The 13993-nt window shown below is 33.1% G+C and overlaps 1 protein-coding gene across 1 annotated transcript in view; it reads left to right on the forward strand.

Moving 5' to 3' along the window:
- Positions 1-13993, forward strand: part of LOC144839525 (synaptotagmin-12-like) — a 29491-nt gene that overhangs the window by 12028 nt on the left and 3470 nt on the right. The window contains exons 2-5 of the mRNA XM_078694969.1: positions 7380-7583; positions 9353-9558; positions 10048-10213; positions 13236-13457. Coding sequence (XP_078551095.1) covers positions 7392-7583; positions 9353-9558; positions 10048-10213; positions 13236-13457 — 786 coding nt within the window. The 5' untranslated portion in view covers positions 7380-7391. The remainder of the gene's footprint in view (positions 1-7379; positions 7584-9352; positions 9559-10047; positions 10214-13235; positions 13458-13993) is intronic.

Genomic DNA, 13993 nt, shown 5'->3' on the forward strand with positions numbered 1-13993 from the left:
CTTTATTAGGCCTCTGGGCCTACATCATAAACGGGTGTGAATAATGTACTGGTTGCGTCGTAATGAAGAAAAATGTATGGGGCGCAATTCGAAGCAAAAGTTTTTTTGTATTTTAACAATCGTACTTTTGAAGAAATACACTAGGCCTATAGTTTAAAAAAAAATTGATTTTAGCATGCAATAATTGCTGCGTATGGCGCCCCGTAGACATGAGCCTAAAATTAATGAGTTAACGTGGGAAAGTACGCACATTTTTCTTAATATAAAACGTATAGGTGAATTTCAATTAAAATGTTTCATTATCGCGACACGTTTCATCAAGGTCAGTGTTAACTGTGGCTTATCCAATTAATTGAATTGATAACGTACTTTATTTTTAAATAATAATCAATAAAATATTTATTCACCGTTTCGGGTATACCCGATTCTCAGTGCTGTATCTCCACATACGATAATATTTTCCAAGTATCATAGGAAAATTCGGTAATACAGCATCTCATGTGAATCACATGTGGTGCCTGTATCATAAGCTTAGAATAATAATTATTATGTCTATGATACTGGCGACATGTGAAAATGATATTTTACGTAATTTTCCTATGATCTGGAAAATTCTCGATACAGTACCCAAAATCGATAAAACACTTAATATTCAATGTTCATCAGAGTTTTGGGAAAATTAATCCACGGTAACCAGCCATCAAAATCTAACTGAGGGTTTACACGGAAGGGCTGCATTGGGTTATCATGCGATCGACATGATCGCTGCTCGATTCCTCTTTCTCGACAAATTGCCCAATCGAGTTTGCTTATTTCTCACGGTAACGTTTAAAAGAGTTCCATTAGGAAAATAATCTTAAGAGAGAGACTAAAATATTCTGGAAGAATTGATACGAGATATGAAAATGATATTAATAGCCAAATACGTGAAAGATATAGTTCTATCAATCTATCCTCAACGATACCAGCGAAGCGGAACAGATGGAATTAGAAAACGGAGTGATCATGTTTCGTCTAAAATGCAACAGATCAAAAATAAGCGACAATTATTCTATGATGACGTCGTATTTGAGAAGCTGAAATGGAAAATAAATAATATATTGTATGGCTAGTACTAATTGGCCCTAAAAGCCGCCCATAGTCACATACCTACTAGATCAATCTAATGGTAAAAAAAATTGGTTTAAGTTAATATTTCATGATATTTCTGAGAACTCTTCTCGTAAAATTTATCTTCGTATATTTCTTAATAATTATTAGTATATTATATAGCGATATATCTTTACAGTCTCATGTTTTGACTTGTCAATTGAGCAATATTGAATATTAAAAACCATCATTCGAGTGATAAAATAGAACAACTTATTTTAGTAAAATATCGTGTATTGATATTGAAGGTACCTTACAAAAATGATAATCTCTTTCGATGGGTGCGGGATAGATAGTTATTATTAAATGTAATGAATAGTTCAAATATATTTCTTAATCTTACCAAGAAAATAGTGAAAAAACCCCTCCGGACAAAAATGATACAATATCAAGGTCGCAGTGAGAGGTTAAAATAGACGAGGCAAAGATGGTTTAAATATAATAATCAATATAAAATATGATGATCTGTGCTGGGGAATTCATGGCTGGGTGGTGAAACTTGAAATTTTCAGATGAGGTGAGCGCCTCGTCTGCCTCATGCTGGCTACGGCACTAAAGATTTGTACAAGTATAAAGGCAATGTGGGTTTCATATATTAGTTATACAGTATTTTACAGTATTTTGTTCAGAGACTTTTCTTTTTTATTTACCATAAAACTGCGTTCGCCAACGTAATAACTTTTAATGTATCTGAGATATATATATGTATATACAGCCCGCCTTTTCAATTAAACTTGAAATCTGTATAACACTGCGTAGGATCACTCGCATTGATGATGATGAATGTCTATTTCGAACGGATTTTGTATCAATATATTATAATTGAAGGTTCAATATAAGAAATCAAAAACATTCTGATAGACTTGCCTGTGGATACATGTTATTGCAATACCACTTGACCTATGAACCTGGTTTACATCCCCTGTACTTAATCTGCTACTTACCGTAGTCTTTAGAAAATTGAAAACATTTTGACATTTGGCAGCATCACTTAGATATGTTAAAAAACACATCCATTTTTAAATGCATTCTTACCTGGGACCAACGCAACTAATGTATGTATGTAGTGAGTTAAGCCCTGTCTACACTATCAAACTTTATGTGACAGAAAAATGTGATGTGGCCATATATGGATGTGATGATGTCATATCATTATATTTGGGCATATCAGTACCACATTTAGGCACATTATACTTTTTTACGTCAAACTAGTTTTATAGTGTAGACAAGGTTTTAGACTTACACATCGGTTCGTTCGTTCAATTTTATATTGAAGTTGATAAAAAGGTTCAGTGCAATTGATTCTATTTTGTAACATTCAAAGTGAGTTAAACACTGTCTACACTATCAAACTGTGTGTCACAACAAAATGTGATGTGTCTATATATGGATGTGATGATGTCATATCATTACTATATTTGGGCATATATCACTACCATATTTAGGCATATTATACTTTCTTTTGTCCAACTAGTTTGATAGTGTAGACAACGTAGCTTCAGTATACAAAATGTAATTAATTCTATTATTTTGTAACATTCAAATAATTTTCATTCATATAAATTGGAAACACACTATGTTATCAGTGGGTATATCAGTGGGTAAACTACCTCCTTCCTACATCTTCCCTAACCTAAAGTTCTGTCTACACTGTTGACAACAACATGTGATGTAGTAATATGGACATATTTAGCCATATCACTACCATATTTGGGCACATCACATTTTTTGTCAAACTAGTCTGATAGTGTAGGCTTGGTTCCCACTAGAGACGCAATGCAAAGACGTAAGCGCAACGTAAGAAACAGAGCTTAGTATACGTAAATAAGAAGTCTCTTCTCTTGCATTTTAGACGAATGTAATTATGCAGGGATGAGTGTTTGATACAAAATGAAAAAAAATGAATACACAAATTTAATTGGCTTGCTTCATATGAAGAACTTTACAATTATATATTGCACACAATTTAGAATACAATTTGTAAATGTAAATGATTCAAATGATAGTAATGGTCAAGAGCTTTTATATATACAGCATTACCGCAAGTAACCCATACGTTATATCGTTGAAACGTATATAGATTAAGTTTGACATTTAGCGGGATCTCCCCGATCATAGGCAATAAGCCTTCTCAATGTAAGTCATTATTATGGGTGTTAAACGCGCACAAAAGCTGTATATTATATATACAAAAATATCGCTACTATTTCATTTCATGTTTCTAAAAAAATAGTTTATTCGTAACTATCTAAAGTTTTCCAGTATCATTAAAATAAATACACCTGTATCATAGGACCTTTACCTAACATTCATGATACAGGCAACACATACAATACACATGCAATTATGTGTTACGGAATTTACCTTACAGGACAAATGTTGTCATAGTTTTTTCTAAAACCTGAGGGAGGGCATCCCATTTAGGGAGTACATTATGAATATGCCTATGAAAAAACATAGTAAACATTAGACTTTTCGGCAAGTCAGTTTTTTGGCTGAATGACATAGACTTGTTAACCAATGAAAAGCTACAGTCCGAATAATCCATCGATTGTGATTGGTCATATCCCTCGTTGCGTTGCGTATCTAATGGGAACCAAGCATAACCGCTTAGCTTGTCGTCCCAAGTAGAATTTGTATCTATTCTTTTAGCCTTTACCTTGTACACTGTATTGATATAACAAATTACCAACTACTACCAAAGATACATTTATACTGCATTATCAAATTAATTACCTGTGTTATATTTATTCATAATAATAATCCATAACAAAATAATGTATGATTACGAAGCTGATATAAAAACGATGTTTAATGATTCATCTATTATTATTAGTCGATGTGTTTACTTTAATATATGCGTATACAACACAACCCATCATGTAGTTGAAGGAAAGCTCGAGTTACGCCAATGTGAATAGGCCAGTTGCCTCTAGCTACCATCAAGTAATTATGCATTATTTATAGTGTACTGAATTGATTAATAACTACTGAAATATGAAATAAGTAAAATAATATACGTTATTCCTTACAGACTCGCTCGTCCGCGAGAACGTGTGTGTACACATGTGAAATATAATTATAAACAACCTATAGAAAAATATCGCATGTTATAATACTGTACTGGCCGCATCCTATTTCCTTTTAATGGCTTTTAAAAATCACTAGATATTTTAAGTTTTCATATTTGAAATACAGTAAATCGAAATTGTTAGTATTTTTTGCCTTTTTGGTAAACCATAAACATTAGACTTACTATTGCTATTCTAGACTTACTAACATAAATCATTTGAAACTAAATGATTTTTTTCGAGAAAATCGAAATTGAATTTAAAAGAGAAGAACGCAAAGAAAATCAAACTATGTTTCAATAATTCATAAATTATCAACATATTATGCGAATTGTAGGTGGTGTATAAAATGATGATGATGATGATTATGATTATGATGATGATGATGACTACATTTATTGTACAAGTGTCGATTGGAGTAATCCAATTGATGTATAAATTCTAGGGCTCTTGCCTCTTTTTTTGTGCATATAGACAACAATTTGATGTTTATTTTGAAACAAAAGTATATTAATTATTTATTTTCAATACTTTATTTTTGTCAAATGTTTACGTTTTATTTGAAAGAAGAAATAAATATGATATATGATATTGATGACAATGATATTGATGCCGATGATATATGATATTGATGACAATGATATATGATATTAATGACAATGATACACGGCATTGAAGATAATAATATATGATATTGATGGCAATGATGTATATGATATTGATGACAATGATATATGATATTGATGACAATGATATATGGTATTGATGACAATGATATAATGATATGACGATGATATATGATATTGATGACAATGATATATGATATTGATGACAATGATATATGATATTGATGACAATGATATATGGTATTGATGACAATGATATACGATATTGATGACGATGATATATGATATTGATGATAATGACAGTGACGTTATGTGGCGCTGTAACTATAACTGCTAATGTTAAGGGATGGGTGATATAATACAAGCATCACATGTGATATATATGACACTAATTAGAAAAATTGGCTATGATAGAAAAAATACAATACTGAGAATCTTCTACATGAAGGCAAATTTAGCAACAGAAGACATTCTGTTATGATTAAGACAGTAGCCTAACTGGTACACCATTATAATAAGGTTACTGTTAATAACCTTGGTGTCAATAAGGCTAATCATAATGATGAATTAATTCACTCGTTCAATGTGTACATTATTAGTATTCTACTAATACGTAACATCTGAGATTAAAAAAACACTTTGTGCACTTTATTAGCTTGTTGTATCCATAGTAACCATGTTAACTTAATCAAACGCATTGTAGTCTGCCAAGTAATTATATCATTATTTTCTCACATTTTATCAACAATTTCTTTTTATAACCTTTTAAAAAAATAATGATCTTGGTAAAATTGTTGTTTACCTTTTTTTATGTAAACAGTTTAACCTTGGAAGAAATCGATCTATATTCTTACGTAAATCGATCAATAAATCAAAAAATACATACACCATTAAATCTATCATTAAATCTATCAATAAATCTACCAATAAATATATCGATAAATTTATCAATATCTATAAATAAATCTATCAATACATTTACCAATAAATATAACAATACATCTATCAATAACTCTATCAACAAATCTATAAATAAATCTACCAATATATCTACCAGTAAATGTACCAATATATCTATCAATAAATAAATCTTAAATCTACCAATAAAAATATTACTAAATCTATCGATAAATATATCAATAATATAGGCCTATCAATAAATCTACCAATAGATCTACCAATATATCTATCAATACATCTATCAATCAATCAGTCAAAATTAGGTCTGCATCACTTAAAACTGCTATATCTTAGATAATATTAATCAATTTAAACGAGTATTTTCAATTCGTATTAAATGCAATTTTAAATCTTTTAATTCATACCTCGGGCAAATATATAAAAATCGTTATCAATTTTACCGAATCGTTTGAAATAAGTATAGTAGTGTACTAAATACATGTAAGTCACCTAATACGCGATATACCTTTCTGTCGACAATATTGCATATTTTCTAAACGACGGATCATTCCTGCGCCTGATACATTAGTATGGTTCTTTTTTTTGTGTTTTATATTATTATAATTACTTGTTGACGACCTTGTTATGTAGTTTTTGTATGTACTTGATGAACAATTACGACCATTTGTATGTTTTGCTCAATGGATGTCAAACAATAATTTAAAAGTATCGTCTGAAAATGATCAATCACTACACTATAGTATATGGTTTGTCGTCTGCGCTTCTAGCGATGCATTCACACCTAGCCAAAACTAGACACATTATGCAGTACTGAGCCCTGGGCCATACAATTACATGTCTCTCAGTTTGGTGTGAACTTTCCCAAGAATCACATGACCGGCTCAAAAGTTTATCAATTAATTGGGAACTGGCCATCAGTATAAGAATTAATCTACGTATATATTATTTAGCGACAGAGAATTGGGTGTATTTATCCGCTAGACATTTATTAAGACACAATTAAATATGTTTATGTCAGGCTTTATAGCATCTGCATCTGAAGAAACACTCTTGAGTATAAAGGCTGTTGTTTACTTCTATAAATCAAGCTTGCTTCTCGTTACGTTCGTCGCAACGCTATAGGTAATACGCACGAAAAATAATTGCGATCAACCTCTTAAGAGAAGGATTATCTGAACTGTCGCTGTGATTGGTCAAATTACACTGCGCGTACGTTGTCCTAATTCAGTTGTTCTCTAAAGCTTGGTTCCCACAAGAGACGCAACACAAGAATGTAACGCAACGTAAGTGAGTGAGTTGAACAATCAGAAGCGATAGATTATTCGAACGTTGCGTTTGCGTCTCTAGTGGGAACCAATAGCTTGGTGCCAGTTGGACGAAACGCAACGACGCATGTACAACCTGACCAATCACAAGCTACAGTTCGGATGATCCACGCGTCATGATTGGTCGAATTTGCGTGCGGCGCGCTTCTTCATTGCGTTGCGTCCAAGTGGAAAGAAGCAAGCTTTAGCACACGCCACACAAAACTGCGCTACATTTCAAACGGGCTAGGGAACAAGGCGCCACTACACCGTGAAAAATCTAGCCTGAATTGTTGCTTTTTTTTCAGGTACGCTGTGTGATGGGTGTACTTGTTGTTGCTGTGGTGCTATGTGCCATAACCGCCAGTGGGTTTGGCGCCGCGGCTGCCTGGAATCACTTCTGCGGGTCTGACCGCATGAAGAAATATCTTATGAGAATTACGAGTAAAATGGAGAACGAAGTTGTTAAAACAGAAGAGGGTACCACGTATGGAACAGCCGATAAACCAATGGTTCGGACACTTTTTTTTATATTTAGGCGCGCCTACAGTATAATTATCTTTTGCTATTAATTCGTGCATGACATACGAAGAAATGAACAGATAATATGAAACAGGCGAAGCGAAACAAGTTTGTTAAATTAATATTACTCGAAATACACGCGAGTATTCTGTGTGTGTTGTTAATGCTTTTAAAACTACATTTTGAAATTCATTTTGTAAAATCAATTTATCCAATCCAAGTGGGACCACGATGGACCCATCGGACAATTTTGTAATATTCATTTACCATAAATATCTTTTACCATTACCTCACGTAAATACGTGCGTATGACATGAATAACGTGACTAGATAAAACAGGCAAAATAAAATATAAAATTGCATCTCGAATTTCGCTCGAATAACACGCGACTATATTTAGAATTGTGTAAATTAATCTTTATAATCATCTAAAAATCCTTCCAAAAAAAAACCACTTTAGCTTAGATTTTCCTTAATTTATATTTATAAGATGCGAAATGCTATTAATAGACCATCCTACGCTATATATATGACAGCAATTATTTTCTAGAAATGGGTTAATTGTGCGTGGGGTTTCTAGAGTCCCTGGTTGTTGGGGTGATAACCGCGAGTTACCACGACTCTCTCTGTAATTATTAATTTTCTTTCACATTTCTATGCAATTAGTTTTCCATTTTATGTGTTTCCGTCAATCACCAGGTGTACGAAATTATGTGTATTATTACTGAGGATATTAATTATGATTAATTGATAAACGACTTAAGCTCTGTCTACACTGTCAAACTAGTTTGACAAACAACGTGTGATGTGCCCAAATATGGTAGCGATATGCCCAAAAATGGTATAGATATGCCCAAATATGGTAGTGATATTATGTCATCCATATATGGGCACATCACATGTTTGTCACATAAAGTTTGATAGTGTTACAAAGGAGAGGCCTACGGTATACCCTTAAAATGTTAAATAAACGCATTCAATTATTATAAATAAGTTCACAGTAGTTGTTGTATCGTAACTGATGCATTGTGGGCGTAACTGACAGAATGAAGAAAACTCGTACACCCACAATGCATCAAGAACATTTCCAGAATGACATTGTTTGCTACATAATTGTCAAAACAGTAATTGTTCACTACACGCCTCCTAAAATAGAGGGCGTTTATATATTTCAAATCAAATCGATTTTTTTAAAACGAGAACTATGTTCAAATTACTACTTTCATGGAAGCGTGGTATCATTTTTAAATCACTTTTTATAGAAATAAGAATTACAGCACTATTAAGAAGACACTTTCCTGTGAAACGAACAAGGGGAAATACATTAAACTACACGACAAATCCTTATTTAAAAAAAAACACCCATATAAGGCTGGGGACACTTTTGACCCCGAAGTTATCCTCCAATATGGAAAGCTAAACCTGCCAAAATAATAATAGTCCTATTGTACTTAAGCTTGGTTGCCACTAGGACGCAACGCAAGGACGTAAGCCAAGGTAAGCGAATTGACCAATCAAAATCGATAGATTATTACAACTGTCGCTTGCGATTGGTCAATTCGCTTGCGTTGCGTCCTATGTTAGTGGGAACCAAGCTTTAGTCGGCCATGCTTTTGATACATATAACAACACGAATAGTAATTCAATATGGCAACAAGTTAGCACTGTTTGTTCTGCAGTACATGTTGTACTTTCTGCTGAATTGTCGGCACATTTATCAATCAATCATGATTATATTCTATTTGCTCACTAAACTTAGGTTTCTGAGGATACGAGTGTAGTGCCTAATAATACTTCGGTAACACCAATCGAATCTGCAGCGCCGACTGGTAAAAGTAGCGAACCTCTGTATGAGGGCGATGAGATTACATTTGCCCGTACACCATTGGGACGATGCGGCTCTGCCGAATCTCTTGAATCCGTTGCTTCCGACTCGTCAATATTTGAAGAAGGACAATCGAGTTCGTAAGTTTATTAATAACGTTTATGATGCGCCAATCTCGTATTTATTCGGAAATAAGGATAGGAATATCATATAGATTAAAACTAAGAGAGCTGGCTATCTCTATTTAAAAAGTTGAGGGCGTATCGGTTTGATCTTTGTTGCGCGTGCTGTTGTTAATAACGAGAGTTGGGCGCACCATATTTTCTTTTAGATCTGAACCATATCAAGTGACCCATTTAAATGTATTCATTGTAAAAACACGCCACATACAAACATTTCTAAGATTGTTATGCAATGGTGTATTCTTTGAAATATAATGACAGTTGGGCGCACCATATTTTCTTTTTATATCTGAACTATATCAAATGACCTATTTATTATGTATTAATTGTAAAAACACATCACATACAAACATTTCTAAGATGTTTATGCAATTGTGCATTCTTTGAAATATAATACTGTAATAATAATTTTTTCTAACCTCAAGTTTAAATGATTCGTTTTCATAGAACTGGACAATTAGAGATAACTATTAATTATCTAGAGGACTCTGGTTGCTTATTACTAACTATTGTACAAGCACGTGACTTAAGGATGACCAATCAACACAGACCATTGGACACTTTTGTAAAAATTTTCATCGAACCTGATGAAGAGTCAAAAGCACATACAAAGGCGAGTATTAAATAGCAGAAGCCTTTACAAGCTTCGTTCCCATTGGACACAAAGCATGGGCGTAAACACACCGCAAGCAAGTTGACGAACCACGACGCGATGGACCTGTCGAACTGTCGCTTGTGATTTGTCAACTTACAAGTTAAAACCAAGCTGTAAATGGAAACCCATCGATTGTCCACTTAATAGGTGTCCTGAATAGTAGCTCAAAATAATTTATTTAGCTCAAGTAAAAGGTTATCTTTCCACAAGTGTAGGCCTACCGTCAATAGTCATTATCCGAAAACCACTCTCTTAAATAATAAGATCCATTCAGTATTATATGACGAGGTAGAATGATTGCAATTGTATATGGATTTTAATAGACATACTCGAATAATCCTCGCAAACGTAATCCTTGAAACGAAAATACTCGTAACGGTTTACGCGCACTACCCGGGTGATGTCGATAAATTTACTAAAAAAAAAACCAAAACAATTTTGTTTTTGTTATCATAACCATTCGATAACTTCACCTACGCATAATCAGCGGAATGACAGATGTAACGTTACACTAGAGAGAAGACTATATCGGAACGTTTTCTACACATTTGTTCTAGTCGCATACGAAATTGCAAAGGTGACATAAATCGATAACAAACTTATCTGACATTTAAACTGAATGTTAACAGAACTGTATTTAGAATCTTCTTAGAATTTTCGATTAAACAACACAACAGTTAGGCGTTATATCTAATCGAACTTTGTTATGAAATACAAAAAAGCAATTAGGTTGATGCATGCATTATATAAGAGCTTTGAGACTTTTTATTTTATATAGAAAATAATTATTGTTCAGGCCTAGCGTTACTTAAGTTACGCTACTACTACGCTGCCCACTATTAAATACTCCACATTTTCATAATAAGCCTACAACTTTCACAATTTAATGGCGGCATTATTAATTTAATAATAACACTATGTGAGTTTTAATGTTTCTTCACTTTCCCTTTATATTTTTCAGTCAAATTATATACATAAACGTACAGCAACAAAACATCGTGGGGTCTGGGAGAAGCGCCCGTGTAATTAAAAAACAAATTAAAATACATTTTTGCGCGAGTTACACTAATTATTACTACCACTAACTTAAGCTTTAGTTCTAAAACAAAGTTCAACAAGGCCATAAATACGTGGCTGCAGTCGCGTGCGCAAATTTGAGTTAGTGTTTACCGACCGACCGACCAACCGACATAGTGAGCTGTAGTTTGCAGCGACTAAAAACAAGGTTGGTTCGGCGCACCGTTTGTAAAAATAAGATAATATCTTATACCAAAAGAACATTCATTGTGGGTTGGAGCACTCTGCATAATAAGGTTTACTTTTGTTAATAGGAACCAACATATGAGAAAGAACTAGGTCTTGTAATATATCAACAGGAACATCGACGATTGAATTAATACTGATTCTTGGAAATGTCTTTATATTCATTCATTCATTCATTCAGGCTTATCGCCTGACTTTATTAACTTTAGGCCTCTGGCCCCTAGTAATTAACAAAATAATAATTACATTGAAAAATAAAGCAATTTATGGTCACAAGATAAATGAATTAATTAATTTCGTTCTCTAAGCAAAACATATATCTTAACTTATAAGCATGATAAATATATTTAGATAGATTAGCAATAATTACTGGATCCTGTGATGACATTAAACGGCAGAATTTAAAAGTATTTGGATTTTCAAAAAATAAAGAAGGTATAAATTTTTTTCTGATTTCCTTGTAACGAGAGCAAACCGTAACAAAATGATATTCATCTTCAACTTCATTTATATTACATATTTTACATAACCTATTGCTGCGCTCTATTCTTTTCCATCTTCCCTTTTCTACCTCTAGTTGAAGTGTGCCCAGTCTTAGTTGACTTAAAGCTCGCTTATATCTAGTATCAAGGGTCTGTAGTAAGTATCCATCTACTCCGAAATTGTTTTTGAACATTTTATAATATCTTAATTTTGAAGAAATATTTATGCTTTCATGAAAGGATTGGCGTTCCATATCGGTTAGCCTTTCTTTTATTTTATTAATTATATAAAATTTATCAAGGACATTATTTTGTGAAAACCATATGTTTCCATGACCAATAGAGCATAACATATGCTTTACAATACATTTGTACTGGAAAGATACCAAACACAAACCCATTATAGCCATTTTGATACCCCATGTGCATATATCGCGTGCAACAGACAAACTTTCGTTTAACAAACAAACGTTCCCCTACAATAAAGATACACATTTTAAAATTATCGAATATTAAACACAAAAAGACTTCAAAGAACTGTTGTAGTTTACAACTGAGAGATGGGTTGTTTACTTGATTTTATTTAAAAAAACACCTGTTTCAATTCTTTAAGTGTGATAGGGGTTTCAGACTGAAATGTTTTTAAAAAAGAAGATATGCGGTGGATTTGTCTAGTCTATTGTGTTGTACTTCTTGGAAATGGACTTATGATCATTTTGAAAGGAAGAATAACGCATCTAGTCAATAAAAGAGTTTAGAAATAATAAAAGAACTTTTAATAATAAAAGTTCAACTCAAGTACTAAACGTACTCAATCACACACACATCACGACGGATATTGAATTATTATATATTTGGCCTACGATAAACGCCTCCTTTAATAATAAGACGAGCTATCAATAATAATTACAGTAGGCCTAAACAAAAAGGGGTTGGCCATTTATAAATTCCTTTCGTTCGTTACGGGAAATAGTCCCCATTGAAACGTCCCCTGATGGGGTGTCCAAATTAGTTAGGTGGGTACGGCCGGGTGGGTGGGTTGTGTGTGTGGAGAAGGGGATGGAATCTACTCATACTATCTCCTATTTAATAAGATTTTAAGTTTAACTGTATTTTGTATAATATTTATCAAATGGCAAGTTTAAACAGGGAGTTATTTTACTTAAGTTTGAGTGTCGTATAAGTCTGTGTAATTGTAGCAACTTTTCTAATAATATTATTTCAACTTTATTTAGATTGCAAATCGTTGTCTTAGTCCAATTTACAACGAGAAATTTCTCTTCAACATTCCAAAAGCTGAACTGGACTATCGTGCTCTTCGTTTAGTTGTCCTAAGCTGTGATCGATTTTCGCGAATAGGAATGCTAGGCGTATGCAGACTTCGATTAAGCGACCTCAATCTCGTACCAAACCCATTCACCGCTTGGTTAGACCTAGCTGAAATGTCGGATGATGAGGTAAGCACGCTATACAACTTAATTGGACTAGGCCTCATTTGGCATTGCCATTGAAGCACGCGCGAAAGTGCAACTTTAAGCTGGAATGCCCTACTTAATGTACATTAGTAGCCTACAGTACAATAACCTCCACTAAAAGTACACATAACTATGCCGATACAATCATGTATAATGTAAATATCTTACTACGGCAATGTATTTCATTGTTTAGATATAAACATTTCGCTACCGCGCCGCAAGTCACGAAACTTACTGAGAAATATTGTAAACAGCGCCACCAATTAAGTAATTGTAACTATAACATTAAGACATTTATCTGAAACTTAGAGGAACAAAATCAATGTCTTAACCATGACAATACAAAATAAATAAAATAAAATAAATTATACTTTCTTGAAATTTTGTATCACTCCCTTTATTGGCAAAACAAATTATTTTTTTCTTTCTAATCGAAAACAAGTTAGCTGATGATTTTGGCAAATTAATGTTTTATTAAGAAATTTCTTGCGAATAAACGACCTACAAGAAATAACAGG

Source organism: Antedon bifida, chromosome 1, assembly GCF_963402885.1.
Source record: "Antedon bifida chromosome 1, ecAntBifi1.1, whole genome shotgun sequence".
In the NCBI taxonomy this organism is placed as follows: Eukaryota; Metazoa; Echinodermata; class Crinoidea; order Comatulida; family Antedonidae; genus Antedon; species Antedon bifida.